The sequence below is a fragment of the Loxodonta africana genome, chromosome 6 (assembly GCF_030014295.1).
Source record: "Loxodonta africana isolate mLoxAfr1 chromosome 6, mLoxAfr1.hap2, whole genome shotgun sequence".
In the NCBI taxonomy this organism is placed as follows: Eukaryota; Metazoa; Chordata; class Mammalia; order Proboscidea; family Elephantidae; genus Loxodonta; species Loxodonta africana.
The window spans coordinates 11,148,556-11,168,105 of NC_087347.1; the positions used below are offsets into that span (position 1 = coordinate 11,148,556).

Below are 19,550 nucleotides of genomic sequence, written 5' to 3' on the forward strand. Positions count from 1 at the left end.
TATTTCCATGTGTAGAATTCGGTGACATTAACTACATCCAGCATGTTGCGAACCATCACAACTATCCATCTTCCAAGGGTGAACCTTCGTATCAGTTCCGTGTGGGAAACAGCATCAAGGCTGAAGGTGTCCAGATTAGGAACATTTAGGTACCAGAGGCCCAGGATAGATCCTGGGAAGGTTCTAAACTAAAGCCAAGTGCTGTGGTTTGTTAAATTTGGCACCAACTATAAATTTTCACCCACAAAGTAACCCACTCAAATAATTGGCAAAATCACTGTACAAAGACAATTTTCTGTGCTTCCGCCATAGAGGTAACCTTTCCTTCGGCTTTCATCTACTCCTGGGCCATCTAGTGCCAAGGGCCACCCATCTGTAACATTTTAATGGCGCTTGAAGTCCACCTAGAGGCATCTGGGAAGAAAGGCCTGGCAATCTAGAAAAACCAGCCACTGAAAACCCTACGGAGCCCAGTGGGGTCGCCATGAGTCAACGCACGGTCTACCGGTTTATGGGTGGTGCAAACGGTTACTAACTAAAAGCTTGGAGGTTTGAGACCATCTAGAGATGCCTTGGAATTAAGACCTGGCAATGTACTACTGAAAAATCAGCCATTAAAAACCCTGTGGAGCACTGTGCTACGCTGACACACGTGGGGTCGCCATGGTACTGGTATTAGCCCCAAATAACAAGGGGGGAACTTCTGAGGTGGTCAAAGACCCAGCTGCAGTCTGCTGACCCAGGTTCATCTGCCGATCCCAGCGGTAAACCCTGAGACGGCCAGAAGCTTACGAGTCTGATCCCCGTGGGGAGGGAAATACCTACCGCATGAGGCTGTGGGATTAAATGAGATGTCTGTGCGCTTATCAGCAGAGCCTGAACACGGTAAGCCTCTTTATTAACAGTTCTCAGGGGACAGCTTCAGGCCCACGGCCTGGGAGCGTGTCACCTGTGCCCAGGGAGATGTTTCTGGTCCCTGGTTCGTGGATGGACGGGGCTAAGGTGGGCACCGAAAGGGGCAAAGTGAACCCTGGTCCCTAAACTTTGGGCGGGCTCGGGCTCATCAGCAGTTAAATGGGCCGAAATCCTCCCCACGGCCGCCGGGAGTCTCAGCGTGGAGTGCGGACCAGAGCCGCGCGTGGGGCATCGCAGGACCCGCAAAGACCGCCCGAGGCGATAGGGCTCATTCGGGAGCTGCAGACCGCCAGCCCCCGCCCGCCCCAAGCCCGGGCCCACCCGGCGCCAAAATGTCCGTCTTACGGCGCAGGCGCCATAAGGCAGGCAGCGCAGGAGCACCCGGGGCCGCGCAGCCACCGCCCAATCAGCGCAGGCTTCGCACAAAGCCAAGCCCGCCCCCAGGTGCCGACACCAAGCCTCCCTCCCATCCCCCGCCGCCTTGGCCCGCCCACTCCCGCCCCGCGCCGTTCTCGGGGAGGGGCTCGCGATTGGCTCGCGGGATGGACGCGCGCTCTGATTGGCCAAGGCGGGGTCACGAGGGCGCCGTCGTCGCCTTTCCAGAGGCGATTACTGGGTAGGCTCCGTCTTTTGCCTCAGTCTCGAGCCCTAGCTGGCAGCGAAGCGTGCGCGCTCCAGGCTCTTCAGCACTCGCGGCCGCCATCGACGTCGCTTGGGTTCTTCTAGGCTCATCTGCGCCACTCACTCTCCACACACTCCGTCGTCACAAGCCGCCATCATGGTGAAGCTCGCGAAGGTAAGCGGCCTTGCAGGCGCAAGGCCGGGCGTCGGGGCCTGCTTCCCGAGGAGCGCGCGCGCGGCGCCGCGAGGAGGAGGGCCTGCGCGCCGTCCCGGGCGCGTTCGAGGTTCGCCATGCTGACGGAAGTCTCGCGCGAGAAGCGGGCGGGTCTCGCGGGTTTTGGCGACATGGAGACGCGGTGAAGAGCGCCTGCAGGTGCAGGGGGCGGTGGGCACGGCGGGGAGAGACTTCGGGGCTGCGCGCGGGAAGGGGCGCGGGGCCCCGGGTGGAGGGGTGAGGCGGGAGCCCGCGACGCGCGCGAGCTGGCCCCGCCTCCTGACGCACGTGCCCCGGCGCGCGGCCTGCCACGTGGGCCGCGCCGCGTGGGTCCCTGCGGCTCCGGAGAGGGCCGTGTTCTAGCGGAGAGCCGTGGGGCCGCGGGCCGGGGGCAGCGGCGGGGTGGGGTTAAGGCAGACGTCCGGCGGCCTACGGGGTCCCCGCGCGGCGAGCTGGCACGTGGTGAGCCCCGGATGGAGACGCCGCCTCCGCGTGTTTCTGCGTGCACATGGTGGCCTGGGAGACACCCCCACGTGGCCCGCTGGGCTCTGAAAGTTGGGGGGTTTCTCCGGGAAGGGAACACTGTTAAAAAGACCACAAGTGTTAAAAGGTGACTGAAAGATCGTGGTTTTTAATTTGAATTCGGACCACGTGCCCAGAATTTATCAAAGGCTTTTCGAGGGTAGTTTCCCAAGGGTAAAGGATTATGAATTGTTGGTTGCGCAGTGGGCCTGGCGCAAGGTATTGTATATTAAAAAACACTCAGAGCAATATTTAATAGTTAGGGGATAATGTTTTTAAAACAGCCGTGGTTCGGAAAGGCGACAGGAAGAGAGAGATCGTTTTTTTGACCTGTTATTCTAGGCTTGATTTTGTAGCTGTACAGACTGACAGGAAAAATACAGGTAGGTTGAAAATGCTGTCTTAAGTTGTATATTAAGACTTGTTTGCATGTTAATGGTATTTAGCGGCATGGAAACTGGATTCTGAGGAAGAAAGAACTGCATTTTACTACGTAGACTAATGGCAAAACATAAATGGCTTGAAATACTGGTGCAAATGTGGTGTGCTAATAGTTGTGTCCATTTTAGGCTGGTAAAAATCAAGGTGACCCCAAGAAAATGGCTCCTCCCCCTAAGGAGGTAGAAGAAGATAGTGAGGATGAGGAAATGTCAGAAGATGAAGAAGAAGAAGAAGAAGACAGCAGTGGAGAAGAGGTAATTATATGTGATTTGACACGGAATGACATTAAAACATAAAATCAGGGAGGTGGTGTTAGGTGTTTGAAAATACTACCAAAACTGAAGGTTTATATTAATTCATACGTGGCCTTGTATCATGGTTGTCTCCCAAGCTTTTCTTTGACATATCAAGATGCAGTTTGGGTAAGTATTTGAGTATGAGTTTGAGACCTGACAAGATCTCAGATGCCTTTTTGCTGGCCCTTTCTTGGGGTAGGTGTGATGTGTTTAATGATTACATTTTTCTAGTTTTAACATTTTAGCTGCATACGTTAAATAAGGCCACAGCCTGGACAGTGGGCAGAACTGAGTATCATATTCAGGTCTGAGGAGTCCATCTTGTAGCCTTATCACATCTCTTGACTAGCTTCTAAGCAGGATCAATTGATCTGTATTTCACTGTGGAGAAGCTTGGTAACAATCGCATTGTGTTATTATCTGTATGTGTTCAGGGTTGCCACTTGTCTTAGTGCTGACCCTCTTTATAGAGGGCTTTATTCTTCCCACACGCTACGTGATAAAACTAATAATCAAAAAACAGCTTGCTCTCTCCCAACGTTTTTAATATACGCAACAGTATTCACCTTTCCAGCGTTTTTAACATGCACAGCGTCAGTTTACTGGCAGTTGATATGCATGTTCTTTGGTAATTTTGCCAAGGTTGACTGTCCAGCCTACTTACTGTTGAGCTTTTAATCTCTCATTTGAAGAACTGAGCTTTCAGTGATCTCTGTACGTACACTGACCGTTGCAGGATCCTCAAAAGAGATAATAGCACTTAAATATTTACAACTTTTTGTGTACAGGGCTGTAAGTAATTTAGCTATCGATTCATTTCATTTTTAGAACAACATTTAAGTTTGATATTACAGTTTTTAGATGAGGAAGTTGATGCTTAATATTTTTTAAAATTTGTCCAAGGCTGCACAGCTTCTGATGGATGGGATCTATTCCAGCTCTGATTTCAGAGTTGGTACTCTCAGGCTGTACAGCTGCAAAACTGGAGCAGTTAATTGGGATAAAAGTATGAGATGCAGAGATCTGGATTCTTGTGTTTTCAGGGTTTAAAAGCTGTATTTTACCTAAATTGAAAGATGAGGGTTGTAATTTCTCAGGTAAATAGAGGGGCATACTGTGTGCCCCTAGACTTTCATGAGTGCTTTAATGCATGTCATCTTAAACTAGAGGCAGTACCAGAGGATTTCTTAAATTTTCTTCTTCAGGTCATCATTCCTCAGAAAAAAGGCAAGAAGAATCCCGCGGTACCGTCCAAGAAGGTGGTGGTTTCCCCAACAAAAAAGGTGGTAGCTGCCCCACCGGCCAAGAAAGCAGCTGTCACCCCTGGCAAAAAAGCAGCAGCCACGCCGGCCAAGAAGACAGTTACACCAGCCAAAGCAGTAGCGACACCTGGCAAGAAGGGAGCCACCCCGGGCAAAGCAGCAGTGGCCACCCCTGGTAAGAAGGGAGCTGCCACTCCAGCCAAGGGGGCAAAGAATGGCAAGAATGCCAAGAAGGATGAGAGCGATGATGAGGAAGATGATGAAGACAGTGAGGAAGATGATGAGGATGAGGAAGAATTTGAGCCAGCCATGATGAAAGCAGCAGCGGTTGCCCCTGCCTCCGATGATGAGGATGATGAAGATGAGGAGGAGGAGGACGATGAGGAGGACGATGATGAGGAGGATGAAGACGACGGTAAGGGATTCCCTTGGTAGTTGCCGAAGTGTTTTTTACTTCTCTTATAACTCTGCATACTCCTGCCATGAGATTAGATAAGTTCTTGCAGGGCTTCTTTGGGCTGTTTGTGGTGCATTGGGCTTAATTACCCACGACTGACTGACCTCCAGGAAATGCTGTGTGCCTGACAGAACGTTCTGGGAACGCTCCTTGTAACGCAGGGTTTTGCTTCCAAGTGACCTGTTCTGGTTTTGTTTTTTTGTACTTTAGATGAGATTTACAGAGCGAATTAGTTTCTCATTAAACGAAACACATTTTATGGCGTTGGTTGCCAGTTCCACGACACGTCGACACTCTTTGCCTTCTCGACCTTGGGTTCCCCATTACCAGCTTTCCTGTCCCTTGCCATCTCGGCCTTGTCTGGGCTGGTGTGCCCATTCAGTCTCATTTTCTGTGGGCCTGTCTAACCTTCGGCTGAAAGATGAATCTCAGGAGTGATTATTACTGAGCTGTAAGGCTGTCTGGGGGCTGTACTCTGGGGTGTTCTCCACTCTATCAGACCAGTAAGTCTCCGCCCCCCCCCCCCTTTTTTTCTTCTGTGAGTTAGAATTTTGTTCTACGTTTTTCTCCAGCTCTGCTGCAGGCCCTTTATTGTGATCTCTGTCAGAGCAGTTGGTGACGGTAGCCAGGCACCATTTAGTTGTGCGAGCTGTTAATTCTTGCCGTAACTGGTGGTATTGATGGGATTGTGTTTTCTGCAGACTTCTTAGAACCACAGTTGGTTCTGAGAGAATGCTGTGTCTAACCGAATGCCCTTTCTCTCTTAGACTCTGAAGAAGAGGCCATGGAGACTACACCAGCAAAAGGAAAGAAAGCTCCTACAAAAGGCGCTGTGAAAGCCAAGAGTGTGGCTGAGGACGAAGATGAAGAGGATGACGATGACGACGAGGAGGAGGAGGATGAGGAAGAGGATGATGAGGAAGATGAAGAGGAAGAGGAGGAGGATGAGGAAGATGAAGAGGAGGAAGGTAATCATAGTAGCTGTTGAAGTACTCTGACTTGAGTGTTAGAAAGATGTACTTGAATGTGTGTGACAGCCCGTTGATAACACATCCTTTCAAAACTTACCCAGAACCTGTCAAAGAAGTACCTGGCAAACGAAAGAAGGAAATGTCCAAACAGAAAGCCGCCCCTGAAGCCAAGAAACAGAAAGTGGAAGGTAACTTGCAGAATTTGGAGGAGTGGTTGGGGGAGGGGCACAGACAAGGTTTAACAGCGCAAATGATGAACAACAAAGGGACTTAATGCTGAAACCTGATGTTACGTTGTGATGCTGATATGTGCTGGGTATAGAAGTGTTGAATGGAAATCAAATATGTGTCACTGTTACTAGATTGACTGTAGTTCCTTTTGTGTATAGCCGTAGAACCAACTTCAGCATTCAATCTCTTTGTTGGAAACCTGAACTGCAACAAATCTGCTCCTGAATTAAAAACTGGCCTAAGTGACCTTTTTGCTAAAAATGATCTTGCTGTTGTGGATGTCAGAATTGGTATGTCTAGGTGAGTAACTTGGGCTTCTTTCAGAATCTCTCACTTGAAGTTGCCGTAATCTATCTTAACTTTTGGTGTAACACAAGACAACTCTTGACAGAGAATTTGATGCTTGTATTTTTGGAAATAATCTAGAATTCTTGGACTCTAGTAGCCATAATAGTACTTTTTAGCTAGATAGGATTTTTTTCTTAATGTTTAGGCCGGTTTTTTATCACAATCTAAAAACTGATTACTTTCAGCGTTGGTTATAAATAACATAGCTAGTCAGCCTGTACTGGGTCTTGGTCCAGTTTGCAGAGCTTTGACTGTAAGTACTGTAGGTTCTTTTTCACTTGTTTGTACCGTCACATTGGTGCTGCAGGTGCCCAGAATATGTGTGTGGCTCTTGATTTTTTCCTCTGTAACTTTTTGCCCCTCATCGCCTTAAAGGAAGTTCGGCTATGTGGATTTTGAATCTGCTGAAGACCTGGAAAAAGCCTTGGAACTTACTGGCTTAAAAGTCTTTGGCAATGAAATTAAACTAGAGAGACCAAAGGGAAAAGACAGTAAGAAAGGTACGTGGGAAAGTATGGAAAGTTTTTGATCATTGTGATGCTAAGGGTAACTTGTCAACAGATGTGTACCTAGAGGGTCCACCACCTGGCTGGCTTGCATGTTGCTATGATACTAGAATCTTTGCCACCAATATTTCAGATATCAGCAGGGTCACAGTGGTAGACAGGTTTCAGTGGAGCTTCCAGAAGGACTGGGAAGAAAGGCCTGGCAATCTGCTTCCAAAAATTACTTGATGCAAATCCTCTGAGTCATACCAGAACAGTGGTGGAGGGTTAGCCCACTGGGCTTAGAGGGCACTACACAATGGCTGAAACAGTGGGCTCACACGGTCAATAATGAGTGAAGGGACATGGGGTTGCATGAGTCACAACCCGCTCAATGCAGCTACTAACGTCTGTAGGGTAGCCTCATGTGGCTAAGAGCGTGGCCTCCAGTGGTAGACTGCCAGGGCAAATGGTTTAACTTTTTTCTCTTAGGTTTCTCATAGTTTTATGAGGATGAAATTAATTAGGATATATTAAGTGTTTACAACTGTGCTTGCCACTCTTTGTTGCTACTATGATAGAAATTCCAGGCAAGCAAGCAAGAGAATTGCTTAGGTGCACCTGAAACTAGTAATACTGTTACTAGGCTATCTGGTTCATCATTCCCAGCCACGCTGGACTTGTAGTCATTGCCACTTGTAATGTTCTTGAATGTTCTTTTGTTTTCTGGCCCTTGATTGGTCAACTTCTCAATGATTTTTTAAAGTGTCCTTTACTTTTTGTCCATAAATGTAGCATTTTAAATCGTGTTCATTTTTATTTCTGCTTTTCTTCAAAACTATTAGGCACCTACTGTAGGTTGAGCTCTGTGTTCTGTTCAGCACGTAGTTTGCTCTCTGTTGGGATAGTGCCAAGGGACAAGTGTTTAGTTTTTGCTCTGTCTCAAATTTAGTACAGATTTGTACATCATAGGATTTCAAATACTTGTTGAATGATCAGTATTTTGGGGCTTTTTCTGTTTTGTTATTTTTAATCCAGATCGAGATGCCAGAACACTCTTGGCCAAAAATTTGCCTTACAAAGTCACTCAGGAAGAATTAAAAGAAGTGTTTGAAGATGCTATGGAGATCAGATTAGTCAGCAAAGACGGGAAGAGCAGAGGGTATGTTCTGTCTACCGAAATACTGAGTTTACGTAAAATTAAAGTACTCCCCTGATTTGTAAAAGAAGTTTCAATTATCCAGGTGTGTGATCCTGTGCAATTTAAGCTATAATCTGTACCTCAGCTTCCTATCTGTAAAGTGGGGTGATGTGCTGAATTTATAGGGGAATTTTAGATGCTGAGCGCATGTGTATAAAGCTTTAAAAACTGTGCCTAAACCTACAAATGAGTTGTAATAACGTCAGTCACAGCTGCGAGCTGGTGTTACCCAGAGCACGTGTCCTGAGACCATTTGGCAGATTTGGGTGTAGTGGTTGGAGGGAGGTAATCGTGGAGTTCAAGGTAGTGTAAACCCTGTACGTTTCAATCAATATAGAACAAAGGATGTCTTTATTGTTCTTGCATCTGAAACAAGATCTTGCTGCTGAGGTTAAAACATTTGTGTTAAACAATTTTTTGTTGTTTATTTATTTTTTTAAAAAAAGATGAATAGTTAAATGTTTTTTCGTCTCATCTCTACTGCAGGTTTGCTTACATTGAATTTAAGACAGAAGCTGATGCCGAGAAAACTTTTGAAGAAAAGCAGGGAACAGAGATCGAGGGGCGGTCAATATCGCTATACTACACTGGGGAGAAGGGTCAAAATCAGGACTACAGAGGTGGAAAGACTAGCACTTGGAGCGGTAAGGCTTCCTCAACATGGGTCCACGTTCCAGAATTGATGGAGGGAAATTCTTTGTGCTTTTTAAGTTGATTGATTGTAATTAGATGGGGATGAAGGTCAGAGGAGGGTGATAGCCAGATTTTGTAGTAATTCATTTTCTTAAATAAGGGCTATGTGAAATCATTTTGTGTTGAAGCACAGTAGGTCAATTTAGCTTCCTTTGCAGATTTATTTTATGCTTTAACATAGATCTGTAGATTTTAAAATTAGAGTATTCTGGGAGGATGTACTAGTTCAGTAGTAGGGTGCACACATAAACAGGAACAGAGGGGAGTGGCGCATAGCAGTATATGACCGGTGTGGCCTCACTTGCCTCAGCGTTGGCATGTTCGTTATCCCAGCGCACAAATGTTCTTAAGAACAAGGTGTCCGCCATGACTAAAATTGGGAACCACTGTTTCTCCTCTTAAGAACGTGGCATCTCTGTTTGTAGGTGAATCCAAAACTCTGGTCTTAAGCAACCTCTCCTACAACGCGACAGAAGAAACTCTTCAGGAAGTATTTGAGAAGGCAACAGCTATCAAGGTGCCCCAGAACCAAAACGGCAAATCTAAAGGGTAAAATCGTTACTATCTTGTCAGTTATGGACTGTTACATCTTAAATCAAAAAAAAAAAAAAAAAAGTAAAATCAGGTTTTTCTGACTGTCAACAGAAGCTGAATTTTTTTTAAGCTACAATTTTTAAGTTGGTTGAGGTTCAGCATGTAGGTAAGAGGAGTCTGCCTGGTAACTTATTCTAAATATTAACACTTCATCTTTAGGTATGCGTTTATAGAATTTGCTTCATTTGAAGATGCTAAAGAAGCTTTAAATTCTTGTAATAAAAGAGAAATCGAGGGCAGAGCAATCAGGTTGGAGTTGCAAGGATCCAGGGGATCACCTAATGCAAGAAGCCGTAAGTTACATCCACTTCACAGCTCCTCAGTACTGTGCTTGGAGTTCCCGTTCAGGCTGGTGTTCTGCTTTCCCCCATATCTTCAGGTCTTTCAGTCGCTACTGAGTGAACAGTACTGGACATGATGACTGATTTATCTGAGAAATAATTGATGAACCTCAAGAAAATTCCTCTAGATAGTCAAGTTCTGACCCAGATGTGTTGACTCAGCAGCACCTTTACCATGATTAGGTGCCCCCGATGGTGGTTGTAATTGGCTGTGTTAAGATTGACTTTTGACTTGTTTACGTTGCTTCTCCTGCTTTCCGTAAAACATCTGAGATGAGATCTTAACAGCTGTCTTAACTCTAGGTGGCCACAGATCAAGCCCTTTCCTTTTAATTGAGCGTTAGTTAACTAAGTTGCTATTAACTGCTTTTGTTAAGCGCTTTTTGTTGTGGTAGAGTATGTATGTAACTTAGTATTTGTCAGTTTGACACTTTGCAGGTGTACAATTCAGTAATTTCAGTTATGTTAATCGTGTTGTGCCACCACCACCCATAATCCAGGTTTCCCATCGCCATAAATAAACACTGCTTCCTAAACAGGGGCTCCCCCTCTCTGCCGCTCCTGGTTACGCATACACGTGGAGTGAAAGGCTAGCTTTTGCTGAGAGTGTGCGGGCATTGTCTGGTCAATATGGATTATGACTAAGGCATGTTCCTGTCTTTTTGTTTCCCAGAGCCGTCCAAAACTCTGTTTGTCAAAGGTCTCTCTGAGGACACCACTGAGGAGACATTGAAGGAGTCGTTTGACGGCTCTGTTCGTGCCAGGATAGTCACCGACCGGGAAACTGGCTCTTCCAAAGGGTAAGGTGACCAAGCAGAAAATGCAGGGATGCTCCCAGCCTCGGGGCAAGACCTTGGGTCTGACAAGTCTTCTCCATGAGCTCCTTTCTGTCCATTGGTGGCAGTTTATGGATTCGCACGAGAAGAAGAGCCAATTCACAGAGCTAGCGTTCTTAGTTTACCTTCTGTCTTCACAGAGGTAAAGTTCTGCTGTTCTGTGAGACATTTCTGGGTTTGAAGCGGTCAGTAAGACCAGTTTCAGTTTTTCCTTTTCACTTGTCTGTTGTCACTTTGAGGCTTTTCTCACCTACACAAAGCTAGGCTCTGTGAAATCACTATCCGTCAGATGAGGTTAACTTTGGCACCTGTTCGTCATGTTTGCTTTATGATCATTGATTCCATTTGGTGTTTTAGGTTTGGTTTTGTAGACTTCAACAGTGAGGAAGATGCTAAAGCTGCCAAGGAGGCCATGGAAGATGGTGAAATAGATGGCAACAAAGTTACCTTGGACTGGGCCAAGCCTAAGGGCGAAGGTGGCTTTGGGGGTCGAGGCGGAGGCAGGGGAGGATTTGGAGGCCGGGGTGGCCACAGCAGAGGAGGCCGAGGTGGATTCGGCGGCAGAGGCCGGGGAGGCTTTGGAGGTAAGGAGGATGGGTTGGGGGGTGGTGCAGGGTGCCATGGTGTCTACACCAGCACTAGCTCTGGGTACCCTTGAGAACCTGCGCCGGGATCCCCTGCATCTGTCCTTAGGCTGCCATTAATCCCTGTGGAGAGGAGGGCTGACAAGCAGCTTCATACCCATTCTTTCACGGAGCCTTACCTTTGCAGGGCGAGGAGGTTTCCGAGGCGGCAGAGGAGGAGGAGGAGACCACAAGCCACAAGGAAAGAAGACGAAGTTTGAGTAGTTCTTCTGTCCCTCTGTTTTTTCCTTTTCCATTTGAAAGAAAGGACTCTGGGGTTTTTACTCTGTTACCTGATCATGACAGAGCCTTCTGAGGACATTCCGAGACAGTAGACAGCCCTGTGGTCTACTGGGAAATCCGTACAGATAACATTTCAAGGGAGATGCCCTGTTGGTTTTGACTGGATATTCATATAAACTTTTTAAAAGAGATGAGTGATAGAGCTAACCCTTATCTGTAAGTTTTGAATTTATATTAAGTTTCATCCCATGTACAAAACCGTTTTTTTCCTACAGATAGTTTTTTGCGTTGGGGGGTGTAAAGGAAAGCAGAATGTTTTATCATGATTTTTGCTTCAGCGACTTTGGGACAAATTAAAAAGTCCTAAACTCTGGTGCCAGACTTGTGTTTTCTACAGTGTTTCTCCTGGAATACCAGTGGAGGTGTGGGGCGTGGCAAATAGTCTGCTCTGCATATCCCACCCCTAACTCATCCTTGATGTGTTGGGTTCAAGTATCCCAGGCAATTGAGATGGCTGGCAAGGTGACCAGCGTCTCTCGGCTTTGTGAGTGTTCGAACGTGAAAGACTTGAAGTCCCCATGGTTTCTCCCACTTGTAGCTGGCCCCAGGGTCAGGTGTTCACAGCAGGCGATTGGCCCTTGGCAAGAGCATGGTGGTCAGGAGGTAGGCCTCCTTAAAGAACATGGGCTCAGGAGTGGCAGGGACCAGTGAATGGAATAGGTGGCTGAGGGGGGTAGTGAGCGGTGGAGGGCACGGGTCCGAAAACAAGGCTCTCTGCATGTCTGGTATTGTGAGTCCTCCAACAGTGTGAGGTTGAATTACACAGACTTGGCAATAGGTGTAGTAATGATCAGAGGCGTTCTGTTTTATTCTATTAAGCACTGCCTCCACCTACTTCAGTTAAGAGCCAGAACTAGAGTTCTGGGTCAAGGGACTGTAAACGTGGGGAACTGAGGAAGACAGCTAGTGGAAGCAGAGAGCCCACAGGGGGTCAGGTATGGGGTTTTCACGAAATGGCTGAGGAGAGGCATAGTGAGCCTCTTAGCTCATCAGTCTGTCTCTCACCTAGGGTCCGTAAGGTTGGTCTTAGGGCTCCTTTGGGTCTTCTGGAACCTGATGACATCAGCACCTTACCCATCACACTGGCACCTGCTGCAGATGGCTACTCAGTCTTTGGCAGGCCTGTGGGCTTGTCACCCTAAAAAAGTGGAATTAATTATTTTGGTAATACAAGAATATGAGTCAGAATTGCTCCTAATCCAGGGACCTAGCATAGCCAGTGTTCTAAAATCTGTATGAATTTTGAGTGGGGAGTGCCTGTGTGGTGCAAGTAGCTTTGCTGCTACCTGGAAGGGTTTTGAGCTGTATTTGGAGGGGCCTCAGAAGAAAGGCCTGGCAGTCTTTAAAATGACCCGTCGACAGCTCAAAGGAACACAGTTGTATTCCGGCACATGTGGGATCACCGTGAGTAGTTAATGGATGTGAGGATGTGATGGCTGCTAACCAAAAGGTTGGTAGTTCGAGCCCACACAGAGGCATCTTGGAGGAAAAGCCTAGCCATCTACTTCTGAAAAACCTGCCATTGAAAACCCTCTGGAACACAGTTGCACTCTGACATGGGGTTGCTATGAGTCATAATCTCAATGACATTTTATAGATTAGAGTGAAGAATGGTGGGAACCTTTCCAGGGGAGCTGGGACCTACTAGCAGCCTGATTGCAGGAAGAGTTCTCGGCTCTTGGGAGTTTCTGGATGGTGTAGGTGGGTGGGCTGAATGGTTGGTTCAGGGGGACCTTGGAAGACGGGCCTGGAGATAGGCTTCTGAAAGGTCACAGCCTTCAAGACCATGTGGAGTGCAGTTCTACTTTGCACACTTACGGTCGGAATCAACTCTGCAACCAAAAACAGGAGAGGGCTTAGGTTGTAAGGGATGCAGGTGTGAACCCACCCTGCCCTTGGCGTTGGCTTTAAATGTCCGGTAAGAGCTATTTCTGTCTGCTCACAGCATGCCGGGCATGTTCCTCAGCCCGTTCATAAACCATGTGTGGCAAGGACAGAAAATGAAGCTGCTCCTCAAGAAAGAAGCAGTCTAGCCGTTACTGGTTCCTAGGGGGGCTGAGGTGTGTCTGACCCAAGCCGTGGTGTTTTCAGTCACCTCATATGCATGCGAAAACTGGATAATAAGACCAAAGAAGAATTGATCCCTTTGAATTGTGGTGGTGGCGAAGAATATCAAATACATCACAGGCTGCCAAAAGAACGAGCAAATCTGTCCTGGAAAAAGTACAACCAGAATGCTACAAGTGAGGATGGCGAGACTTCATCTCACGTACTTTGGACGTGTTATCAGGAGGCCCCACTCCCTGGAGGAGGACGTCATGCTTGGTAGAGAGCAAAAAAGAGGAAGACCCTCAACGAGATGGATCGACACTGGCTGCAACAATGGGCTCAAACATCAATTAGGAGGATGGTGCAGGACCAGGCAGTGTTTTGTTCTGTTGTACATGGGGTTGCTATGAGTCGGAATCCACTCAGGGCACCTAACAGCAACGGGGGGGGTATGTGAATTAACTGATGAGGATGGAAGAAAGTTACCTGCAGAGCTAGAAAGGGCTGCTAGGGTTTGCAAATAGGGCCTGGAATCTCAGAAGCATCTTAGTCCTTGATAGCTGCCTTAAAGTTGGTCCCTGACTCCTGTGATCCATAAGGTTTTTGACTTTGCAGAAGGAGCTTGCCAGGCCTTTCTTGCTAGTCTGAAACCTGTTGGTCATAGCAGCACACAAGCCTCCACTGACGGACAGCTGGAGGCTGTTGATGAGGTGCATTGGCTGGGAATCAACCTGGCTTTCACATGGAAGGTGAGCGACCACTGCCTGCATCTTAATCCTAGGCCTACCTATTACCCATCTGATTCACATTGTGGTGGGTTTTGCAGCCATTTTAGAAAAGTGATTCCCTTCGGCAAATGGTTGTTACCATGTTTGTCATCTGTCCAGCAGGTGGCAGCATGAGGCTGTTAAAGGATGTGGGAACTCCTGACTGAGGTGTCAAGAGGGAAGCCTGAAGAGGATGGAGTTTCAGGCCAGTGGGTCTCTAGCTCCAGGCCACCCTCAGATTATGGGATAGGGCCTGGGAGTCCACAGAAAGTCCTCACCACACCTTTCGGAGAGATGGTACACAACCCCCAGAGAGGTGATAGAACTAAGACATCTTGAATGCTTGCCCTGTGCCCTTTCTCTGAGTTATTTCATTTATCCGTTCTTGGTTTATCCCATCTAAGTATAAAAGAGTGCCAAAACTCTCCTCATCCCGAAAGTTTGTACCTTCACTCCAACTCCCTGCCCAACTGTTGTCCCTCCTCCCTTCATTGCCAAACATTCAGAAAGACCACTCCTTTGCTTTCAGCAGTGGGGTTTCCGTCTCCCCACCAGCCATGCTCGCTAAGGGGGCCAGTGACTAAGGGCTTCCAGGTCCAGCGCATCTCTTTTTATCTGGTTCTCTTCAGCATCCAACGAACAGTCCTACCTACCTGGAACTTATTTCCCTTCCTCTCTCCCCTTCGAGAGCGTGGGCAGACATGCTGGAGTGGGGTCTCCCTGACGCTAGATTGAGGTGGAGAGGGAAGAAAGGGAGCATGTCCTCGGGGACTAGAGCCTTTTCAGCAGATCAACTAGTAGATGTGAGCCAAGGGCTGTCCCCCAGTCAGGTAACCTACTTCCTGTGGAGAAGTAAGAGGCTGAGAGGGTTACTTCTTTGCTGATCCTTCCACATGGAAATGAGAAGAACATGAGTTCTCTCCAGCTTCTGAGTGGCACAACTTGTTGGTTTTGTTCACACTTCTGTCCCATGAGCTTAGAACAGTGCCTGACACTTAGGTAATATGAGTAAGTCCTGGGGAAAACCCAACACGGGAACTTGGTGGTAAGAGCAGGAGGAGAATCTTCAGACCAGGAGTTCTTTAACATACATATTTTTAAGTTCTTAACATGTGCCAAGTGTTCCTTTAGAAGACTGGTGAAGCCATTGAACACTTCTTAAAATATTTTTAAATGTGGTAAATACATGATTATAAAAAAGGATTACGGGGGAAACCACAACTTTTGTGATAGAATTGTATATGTGTATTAATGCATTGGACAATACGAATTGTTGACATTTAACATGTAGTTAATTAGGGAGTTTGGTTCTGGGAAGACGGAGTGCCTTATAACAGACTAGCCCTCCTGATGGTAACAGTTATAAACTCTAGATAAAATAGAAAAAATCCACAGATCCAAGAAGAAAGCCACACTCAGCACATTATAGCCAAATTATTGAAAACCAAAGACAAAGAAAAACTGCCAAACAAGGTCCGTTACATTCAAAGGAACATCTAGGAGCATGGTGCCTGAATTCTCATCAGGAAAGATACAGGATAAGACAATGGATGCCAAAAGAAAAGTGTCAACTTTAGAATTCTGCATCTACAAAAATGTCCTAGGGTAAAAAAAATCACGAAGTTTAGTAAAGCAAAAATATTTCTTTCGGCATATATTCAAAGAGGTGAAAGTGGGAAATGGACAAGCATGCTACCAGAGCTGATGTCTGCCCCAGGATCAGAATCACCAGTATACGCTAATGTTACAAATGCGTGAAATCATTGAAAGCTTCACCTTTTCATCTACTGGCTAAAAACTTTATCATCGTGATTCTACATTTTGAATCGTCTTAATAATCATTGGTACAGGTTGCAGTAACGACAGGAGGGTCTTCACTGGTCCAACAAAATTTTCTATTCACTAAATGTTAATGGAAAAAGACGAATGGAAAGTCCTTTGTGCTCTGTTTGATGAGTTGATGTGAAAGATTCCCTAAAAGATGTTTTCCAAGATAGTCCTTGCTATTTAAGTCTCAGGGCCCAGCTGACGTGTCCTTGTGAGTCCAGCTCCAGCTGAGTCACATTCTCTATGCACAAGGACGAGGCCCAATAACCAAAAAAAAAAAAAAAACCAAACCCATTGCCATCGAGTCAATTCCTACTCAGCGATCCTAGAGGAAAGGGTAGAACTGCCCCAGAGTTTCGAAGGAGCGCCAGGTGGATTTGAACTGCCAACTTTTTGGTTAGCAGCCGTAGCACTTAACCACTATGCTACCAGGGTTTCTGATGGCTCCAATATTATCTCCTAAATCAAAAAGTAAGGGAGAAATCAGGCATTTTTAAATTGCGTCCTCTGTAACCAGTTTGGAATGTGACCTGTTTGGGAGTAGGATCTTTGAAGATACCATCGGTGAACATGAGGTCACACCAGACTAGGGTGATCCTAATCCTGTATGAGTGGTGTCCTTATAAAAGAGAAGAGACAGAGAAAGGACAGCCATGTGACAATAGAGGAACAAGCAGCCGTAAGCCAAGAAACACCCAGGCTTGCCAGGAGCCACCAGAAGCTAAGAGAGAGGCACGAACGGGTTTCTCAGAGCCCTCAGAAGGAATCAACATGGCTGATACCTGTGTTATGGATTGAACTGTGACCTGCAAAATGTCTATCAGCTTGGCTAGGCCACGATTCCCAGGATTGTGTGATTGGCCACCATTTTGTCATCTGATGTGACTTTCCTATGTGTTGTAAATCCTACCTGTATGATGTTAATGAGGCAGGACTCAATCTACAAGATTAGGTTGTATTTTGAGTTAATCTCTTTTGAGATATAAAAGAGAGAAGTGAGTAGAGAGACAGGGAGACCTCATGCCACCAAGAATGAAGAACTAGGAGGGGAGTGCATCTTTTGGACCCGGGGTCCCTGCGTTGAGAAACTCCTAGACCAGGGGAAGATTGATGACCAGAGCCGACAGAGAGAGAAAGCCTTCCCCGGGAGCCAGCACCCTAAATGTGGACTTCTAGCCTCCAAAACTGTGAGAGAATAAATTTCACTTGGTTAAAGCCATCTGCTGGTGGTAATTCTGTTATAGCAGCACTAGATGACTAAGACCGAATCTGGTACTGGCAGAGTGGGGTGCTGCTCTAACAGATGCCTATAATATGGAAGCAGTTTTGAAATTCTGAGTGGGTAGAGGCTGGAAGAGTTTTAAGGTGACTAATAGACACCCTGATTTGGCCTTCTAGCCTCCAGAACTGAGACAATAAATTTATGTTCTTATAAGCCGCCATCTGAGGTACTTTGTCACAGCTCTAGGAAACCAACTCAGCACCCTATCACCGTCTACCTTGAATTAACGTCACACTAGTTTAAATGCAATATTAACTGCTGTGAAGTTGGCCCCTGATTCCATGCACAATGGAATAAGACACTGCCCAGCCCTGGGCCATTGATGTGCTCGTTTACAGATTGGGACATCAGGCCTTTCTTCCTAGTCCATTTTAGTCTAGAAACTCAGCTGAAACCTGTTCAGCATCATTACAACATGCAAGACTCGGACAGGTGTTGGCTGCCCAGGAAGTGCGTGGCCAGGAATTAAACTCAGGTCTACTTCGTGGACGGTGAGAATTCTACCGCTGAACCACCACTGCCCCGAAATGTAATAATATAAGAATCTTAAAACCTTACAATTCCGTTTATCCATGTCCCTTGTTGTTGTGAACTGTCGAGTCAATTCTGACTCAGCAACCTTGTATGATAGAGTAGAACTGCCCCACAGGGTTTCTTAGGCTGAAATCTTTACGGGGGGACATCACCAAGTCTTTTCTTCGGTGGAGCTGCTGTGGGTTTGAACCACTGACCTTTCAGGTAGCAGCTGAGTGTTTTACCACTGCACCACTAGGGCTCCAATCCACGCACTTTAGTTCGTGCAATTAAAAAACAAAAACAAAACAGTTTAGCTTAACTAGTAAAGAATCTGCCTTGGGCGTTGTGCTCTTTTAAGAGCTATTTATGTGCGATCAAATTGACAACAGCAACTTGAAAGAGTAGACAGGAAACCTAGGGGGCCATGAGTTCATGTAAATGGAGGAGGAACAACTGGGAAAAGGAGGTGAGACTGGTCGCACAACTTAAAGATGGTAATCAATGCCGCTGAGTTGTATGTGTAGAAATTGTTGAATTGGTGTATGTTTTGCTGTGTCTATTTTCAACAACAACAACAACAAAACTCAAGCCAGTTGCTGTTGAGTCGAGTCAATGCTGACTCATGGCAACCCATGTGTTGCAGAGTAGAACTGCGCTCCATAGGGTTTTCATGGCTATGACCTTCTGGAAGCAGATTGCCAGGACTTTGTTCTGATAACTCTCTGGACAGGTTTGCACCACCAACCTTTTGATTAGTAGCCCAGTGCTTAGCCCTTTGCACTACGCAGGGACTCCTGTTTGTGTTATTATTGTTATTTACTTTCCTTTTCAAATATTACAGAGCCTGTAATACATATTACTCTTGCTTTCACAGCAGTCTTTTAAAGGGAGTATTATTTACCATTTCCAGTGCTCTTCATTTCTTCCTCTAGATCCAGCTTTCCATCTGTCTTAGTCATCTAGTGCTGCTATAGCAGAAATACCACAAGTGGATGTCTTTAACAAAGAGAAATTTATTTTCTCACAGCCTAGTAGGCTACAAGTCCGAATTCAGGGCATCAGCTCCAGGGGAAGGCTTACTCCCTCTGTTGGCTCTCATCCGTCTTCCCCTGGTAGAGGAGCTTCTCAGCTCAGGGACCCTGAGCCCAGAGGACATGCTTTGCTCCTGGCACTGCTTCCTTGGTGAAATGAGGTTCCCCACTTTCTGCTTGCTTCCCTTTTCTTTTATGTCTTGTAAGATAAAAGGTGGTGCAGGCCACACCCGAGGGAAGCTCCCTTTACATTGGATCAGGGATATGACCTGAGCAAGGGTGATACATCCCACCCTAATCCTCTTTAACCACAGGCAGGGATTATGATTTGTAACACATACGAAAATCACAAAATGGAGGACAAGCACACAATACTGGGCATCAGGGCCTAACCACATGGACACATGCTTTTGGGGGATGCAATTCCATCCATGACACCATCTGATAGAATTTCCCTTCACCCTGAAAAACTTCCTCTAGCATTTCATCAACAGATGAATGGTTAAACTATGGCACATACATAAAATGGAGTATCAGTCAGCCATAAAGAGAAATGAAGTTTTGATACATGCTACAAATGGATGAACCCTGAAAACATAATGCTGAGTGAAAATGAGTCAGATGCAAAGGACAAATATTGTAGGACCCCACTTACATGAAGTCTCTAGAAGAGGCAAATGCACAGAGACCAAAGTTTTAGTGGTTACCAGGATCTGGGGGGAGG

At 46.4% G+C, this 19,550-nt stretch overlaps 1 protein-coding gene and 3 non-coding genes across 4 annotated transcripts; all 4 read left to right on the plus strand.

Annotated features, from left to right (window-relative positions):
• The first annotated feature begins 1,530 nt into the window (after nt 1–1,530).
• LOC100658425 (nucleolin) lies at nt 1,531–11,675 on the plus strand. The gene is made up of 14 exons (XM_064286557.1): nt 1,531–1,711; nt 2,842–2,967; nt 4,215–4,686; nt 5,496–5,696; nt 5,801–5,887; nt 6,089–6,230; nt 6,654–6,778; nt 7,802–7,925; nt 8,451–8,608; nt 9,083–9,206; nt 9,411–9,544; nt 10,266–10,392; nt 10,786–11,012; nt 11,200–11,675. The coding sequence occupies exons 1-14, from the start codon at nt 1,694–1,696 to the stop codon at nt 11,274–11,276; spliced, it is 2,142 nt and encodes a 713-aa protein (XP_064142627.1). The 5' UTR covers nt 1,531–1,693; the 3' UTR covers nt 11,277–11,675.
• LOC111752768 (small nucleolar RNA SNORD82) lies at nt 5,943–6,012 on the plus strand. Its single transcript, XR_002787684.1, has one exon. It is a non-coding gene; the product is annotated as a small nucleolar RNA SNORD82 (small nucleolar RNA).
• LOC111752769 (small nucleolar RNA SNORD20) lies at nt 9,661–9,740 on the plus strand. Its single transcript, XR_002787685.1, has one exon. It is a non-coding gene; the product is annotated as a small nucleolar RNA SNORD20 (small nucleolar RNA).
• LOC111752767 (small nucleolar RNA SNORA75) lies at nt 10,459–10,599 on the plus strand. The gene has a single exon (XR_002787683.2). It is a non-coding gene; the product is annotated as a small nucleolar RNA SNORA75 (small nucleolar RNA).
• Nucleotides 11,676–19,550: the final 7,875 nt, after the last annotated feature.

Excerpts from the sequence above, each read along its gene's own strand:
- LOC100658425 (XM_064286557.1), top strand. Across the intron at positions 9,207-9,410 it reads CAAAACGGCAAATCTAAAGG|GTATGCGTTTATAGAATTTG; the intron begins GTAAAATCGTTA and ends CTTCATCTTTAG. Across the intron at positions 11,013-11,199 it reads AGGCCGGGGAGGCTTTGGAG|GGCGAGGAGGTTTCCGAGGC; the intron begins GTAAGGAGGATG and ends TTACCTTTGCAG.